This window comes from Etheostoma spectabile, chromosome 2, assembly GCF_008692095.1.
Source record: "Etheostoma spectabile isolate EspeVRDwgs_2016 chromosome 2, UIUC_Espe_1.0, whole genome shotgun sequence".
Classification (NCBI taxonomy): Eukaryota; Metazoa; Chordata; class Actinopteri; order Perciformes; family Percidae; genus Etheostoma; species Etheostoma spectabile.
The window spans coordinates 30,869,754-30,875,827 of NC_045734.1; the positions used below are offsets into that span (position 1 = coordinate 30,869,754).

The 6,074-nt window shown below is 40.7% G+C and overlaps 1 protein-coding gene across 5 annotated transcripts in view; it reads right to left on the bottom strand.

Moving 5' to 3' along the window:
- Positions 1-6,074, bottom strand: part of LOC116704080 (microtubule-associated tumor suppressor 1 homolog) — a 67,037-nt gene that overhangs the window by 53,230 nt on the left and 7,733 nt on the right. For all 5 annotated transcript variants that reach the window (XM_032539299.1, XM_032539305.1, XM_032539314.1 and 2 more), the window contains exon 2: positions 35-1,503. In XM_032539299.1, the coding sequence (XP_032395190.1) occupies positions 35-1,213 (1,179 nt within the window). In that variant the 5' untranslated portion in view covers positions 1,214-1,503. The remainder of the gene's footprint in view (positions 1-34; positions 1,504-6,074) is intronic.

The following is a 6,074-nucleotide window of genomic DNA, read 5'->3' on the forward strand; positions in this document are numbered from 1 at the left end:
GATACATGTAAGCTTTTTGATAAAACTACAGTACCTGGTTTGGTGTTTTAGGTGAAGACCGTGATCCAACTTTAGCCTCAACATCTTTTAGATCCAGTTTGGAAAATCTTTTTGTTTCCACACTGCGAGGTCTGATGGTAGTGAACACAGCTGTCTTTGGAGAAGTTGAAGCAGCAGTGGTTGGTTTTCTTTTTGCTGCTCTGGCTGGCCAACTGGTGGTAGGTGGGGAGGGCTTGGGGTTAACTGCACATCTTTCAGCTTCCTCAAGGGGAGGATATATGACTTCATTAGGATCCTTATCTAGATTGGTAAAAGAGAGAGATAAAGATAATTTCTGAGTGGTTTCACAAAGGTCCTCAGAAGCAGGAGCCTCTGTCTGGCTTCCCACAAGTAGACCAAGTGGACAGGGAACTCCAAACCCTTCTACCACCAGCTCTGGGCTCTTATCATCAGCTCCACTCACAGCCAGAGCCCCCTCCGTTGTTGCAGCAGAGCCACCTGAGTTCATCAAGCTGTCGCTGAGTTGACTAGTTGAGCTTGTGAGGGTCATGCTTCTTCTCCTCACACTCATATCAGAGCTCACAGACAGAAACAAAGCCTCCTCTTCATCATCATCATCATCAGCAGGGATTTCTGTTACGTCTGAGTCTGAAGTTGAGGAGCCATGCCTTTGCCCATTACTGCTTCCACTGCTGAGTTCATCATTATTATAACGGCTACTGCTGTTTGTCACCTGGGACAGCGCCAGAGTCAAGTTGTCATTGTCGTCCCAGGTGTCTTGGCAGTATTCACAGCTGTTTGCATCCAGGTAAACCGACTCAGAGTTGTCGATGGATTCTGATAGCTCTGTTGCTGTTTGTATCTTTCCCACAGGGACATCATCATTGTCATCTGGTGTACCTTCCTTCTCTGACACCCATTTTGAAATTACAAGATCTGTCATTTTGTCTGTTTTGGTCATCTCTGTCGACGTCAGGGTTACCTCAAACATGTCATAATCAAGGGGGCTGTCAGTCCTGCCCCCACTCAGGCTGCTCAGACTCCGCAGAGACTCAGGAGACAACTCTCCCAGACAGGAGGAAGAACAGGAAGAGGAGGAGGCAATTGGTAAATCATTCCCATTGTGGTCTCCTGCACTGTTAGGAGAGAGCCTCATGCTGGATCCATTTTCCCCCCTGAAAAGGAAACCCTCACTGGCCTTAGTAACACTCATCTTGGCCAGTAAGGCAGAGGATCAGTCACTCGTTACAATGTTGTAACTTTCTTCTGATCCATTATAGGGTTTTACAGTATTTGCCCATTGGCTTTCTGTTGTTGTTATTGCTGGTTATGGAAGCACTATGAGCAGTGCTCTTTACAGCTATTTAGCTTTAATCCTCTTTAAGTAAGTCATTGTAAGTCATTGTGTCCTTGTCAAGTGTAGAACTGTCATTTAGAAAAGTATTCCATTATGGGCCTTGATCCTTGCACGTTCACATTTTGGGAGTCTGCTTCTGAAAACATCTGAAAAACAGCAAGAAGAAAGGAAAATTAAATGTTTCAACTTGTAATTTTGACAAAACAGCATAACTGTATCAATCAAATCCATGGAATTATCTCAATTGGGGATAATTGCCATCCTCCTCTCAAGCATCATAAACAACAACACCGGAAAAAAACAACTTAATAACTATTAATAATAATTAATAATTGTTAATAAGACAATTTAATAATTAGTTGAACATTATTATGTTGGTATGTATTATATACATTCTGTTAGGTCCTGAAACAAAAACTGATGGTATTTGATTTTCCCTCAACACTCCCCTCTGCAGGCTAAAATCAAGAATGATTAGATATAGATTTTGGTGCATTACTCATTGTGCATAGATACAAACTTTAACAAACTCTTTGAGGTGAGCCTTAAATATCCCTTTTAAAATGAGTGGAAAGGCAAGTCATAGCAAGTCAAACTCCTTCTGGAAGTGAAATCTGTTCTTGGTGTGGAACAGATTTTGACCCGTGCATCCATCTTCCATCCATCTTCATCCACTTATCTGGGGTCGTGTCAGGTGATTTTGACCTGTATCAATTATTTTCACAACCAGAAACCTCAGGGGAAACCTGTTTGAACGTAACACAGCTCTCTGTGCACGTGTGTATGTGGGTCAGGGACAAAGAGAAAAGAGAGGAGCAGCTATATAAAGGCAATCAGATCCAGGACGGTGTTCCATTTCCAGTAATGACAGCAGGGTCCCTAGGCTGCATAAGTTCACTTACTTCCAGGTAGACAGACAGAGAGAAGGCACAAGTTAAAAGCCTTCAACTACTCTGGAAAACAGGATGTCGGAATCTTTCTCTTATCCAAATGAGTTTTAGAGGGGAAAAATGAGCTGTCACAAACTAAACTCTCCATATAAACCAGTCTATAACACAAACGCAGATCCATTTTCTCAGTTTCTTTTCATCTAAGTAAGCTTCTTAGTTGCTACAGAAGTTCCAAGCCACTAATTCCCAATAACACAAAATGTTGAAGTCACAATTCATGAACAATAAAAAAGTATGTTGCTACATTAAGTGTAGAAGTGTTTCCAGTGCTCCAATTTTCAAAATAGAATGTGGACAAAATAACAAACACCACTTAAAAAGAAAGTTCTGTAAACACAGTCATAGTCTTGTGAAATAGTCAGGCACTTTCCAGCTACATAATCCCTACCGTCTACCTCTCAACTAATCTATAACGTATAAGCAAGGGTTGGGGCTAGCAATGGTCAAATGAAGCTTTGCGAACCACTTTCTTTCATTTCTGAGCTCACTAGATGGCGCTCTCTGTTCAACAAAGGGTTGAAAACACGTTAAATTGTCATTCGTTTAATCTTTTTCTTTGACCAAAGAGCACCATCTAGTGAGCTCAGCTAAGCTCAAAATAAAGACAGTGGTTCGTGAGGCTTCATATGACCATCACTGGTTGGGGCAAGTCAGAGAGAAAGCCAGACTCAATGTCATTTTTTTAAACAGTCCCATCACCTTAGTTCCATAGCTCCACCAGGTTTGGTTTGCAGGATTGATTGCAGGGTTTACGCAGGCAATATTTTCAACACAAGCATTTCTCTTTTGTGACGCAGAATAAGCAGTACACATCTGATAATGATACTGGTTGGAATGCAGGTACACTGTAAGCAGAGAGTATGTCTGTCACAAAATTGCAATTGCAACTATAAAACAAAGGTACAAGCGGCCAAAATAGGTTTCGTCAGGAGGGTGGCTGGCGTCTCCCTTAGAGATAGGGTGAGAAGCTCAGTCATCCGAGAGGAGCTCGGAGTAGAGCCGCTGCTCCTTCGCGTCGAAAGGAGCCAGTTGAGGTGGTTCGGGCATCTGGTGAGGATGCCTCTTGGGCGCCTCCCTAGGGAGGTGTTCCAGGCACGTCCAGCTGGGAGGAGGCCTCGGGGAAGACCCAGGACTAGGTGGAGAGATTATATCTCCAACCTGGCCTGGGAACGCCTCGGGATCCCCCAGTCGGAGCTGGTTGATGTGGCTCGGGAAAGTTTGGGGTCCCCTACTGGAGCTGCTGCCCCGCAACCCGATACCGGATAAGCGGATGAAGATGGATGGATGGATGGAACTATAAAACAGGCCTGAGACAAAAGGCCCACATGACAATTTACAATTTATCAGGTGGGCATCAGATATCTAGTATTCTCCACTGTGAGAAGTTTTACTAAGAGATTTACACTTCAGAGAACTAGCCAAGTTCTCAAGTTCTCACTCATGTCATAGATTTGACTAATGGAAATACAGTTATACTTGGCGCTGAAGGCTCCGCTCCAATAATGCTCCCTGGATCAGCAAAGCCCATGCTAAGATGAAACAGGGAGCTGAACCCCCCCCCGTCTTGATGTGAGACTGGCTGTAATTGGTTTGTGACAGATGGAAATGATAATTCAATTAATTAATTTAATTCAATTAGTGGGCATATGACTTTGGTGTCCAGCATGAACTAACACCATGTTAAATTATGTACTGATGAAAGGTCATTTTATTATGGTTTATGTTTTTTGAGGGCATTCTTTCCCCTCAACAGTGCACAGTCCCATGACATGCACATGTTTCAGTCTTTCATATGACTATGATATAGACAAATTAATTGTAATGCTCCAATTCCATAACCACACTCCGACAAGATTTATTTTATCATGCAAAGACTAAAAGGCAAAGAGAGAAAGACACAGTAAAATATTGTCCTACATTACACTCAGACAGGGTGACCAGCCTGCTTTCTCTGACATGAAGTCTCTAAAACCGAACTGACTTTTCCTGGCTCACAAACCAAACGTCTCATCCATTCCTGTTAGGATCAGTCTCACTTTAGGCTTCCGGGGGCCCCACTGTGAGTGTGCGTGAGTTGAAGTGAATAACAGGGTTAATCCAAAAGTTCATTAGATTATAGTTGACACACTTGTCAAGCAGGCAGTGCTGGAGGAAGTATTCGGATCATTTTTCCCCAGTAAAAGTAATAATGCACAATGTAAAAAATACTCTGCTACACTCCTGCATTGAAAACACAACTTAAGTAAAAGTAAATTATGTCGGTGTAATCAGAAAAAAATGTATTAAAAGCAAATGTACTCATAATGTTGTGTCCGCCATGATTGTTATACTATTATATAATTAGAAAATTATTATTATTATTATTATTATTTTTATTATTATTACTACTACTAATGCATTCATTTAAAATCAGGATTTTACTGAACAGGAGTCAACCAAAAATATTAATTTGTAAAGTAACTAAAACAGTCAGTAAGATGTAGTAGTAGAAGATGTTGTAGAGTATAAAGTACCACATTTTCTTTTGAAATATTGTGTAGTAGAAATGGAAAGTAGCTAAAGTACCTCACGTTTGTATTTACTAGTGTAAGCAGGCTATGCCCAGAGGGGGATGGAACGTGAGAGAAGAGAGTGAGTGTAGGCCTTCCACGCTGATGGAAAACTCAGTTAAGCCTGAGTAGCTTCTCATTATGAATAAGGCAGTTCCGTGTTTACAAAAGCAGATGTGATGCATGTTGTTTTACTAACTCTGTAACATCTCAGCATCCAAGAAATGTCTGATCTTGCAAAATAAATGAAAGAACAAGACTGTTAACAAATGCATGCAAGGCATAAATATGTAATTTATCTTAAAACTACTCTTTCGAACTCCTCCTAGGCCGTGCGACCAATCTATACTAAACTTAGAAACATAGCATCTCCATTGATTAAAGAATGCACAAATTACATACAAAGTCATTTGTAAGCTAAAGGTAATGTTAGCTGACCTATATATAGCTGTCAGAGTTAGCTTTGACCTCAAACCTTCTAATAGCTGTATTCTCAGTAACAATCTGCAAGAAACATGTTGCTTATAAATCACTAAAATAGTAGTTCCAGCACTGTTTGGTTTATTGATATTATAAATATCGATATTGAAATCAATCAATATCAACAAACCAAATCTTCCGTTTGGTGTATTGTTTTTGTGTATTGTTACAGCTCTGATATTGATCATATCTAGTAATGAAGTTTTAACCATGGGCAACGCTTCTTTAAGTAGTCTCGTTGGGATGGGGTCTAAGAGACAGGTAGACGGCTTAGCTGAAGAGACCTTTACATTAATCTTTGAAGGTCTATACGATAAAAGCAGTCTAAGTATAAATGTTAGGTCTTTACGTTCTTTCTAGCAGTTCTGCGTTTAAAGGTGAACCATTAGAAGTTACGGGCAAAAAGTGAGGAATTTTTTCTCTAATTGTTATAATTTTATCATTAAAGAAGCTCATGAAGTTGTCACTATTCAGAGCTCTAGGAATAGATGGCTCAGTAGAGCCTGGCTACAGTGCTGAAAAGAAACCTTGGGTTGTTCATATTTTCTTCTATAAGTGACGAGTAATAGTCTGATCTGGCATTTCTGAGGGCCTTCCTATATGCTTTCAGACTGTCTTACCAATCCAAACGAGATTCTTCTATGTTTCTACGTTTGGTGGAACGTCATTTACTTTCAAGTTTTCGCGAGATTTGTTTTCATTTGCGAGTTTGGGAGTTATACCAAGGTGCTAGTTTCC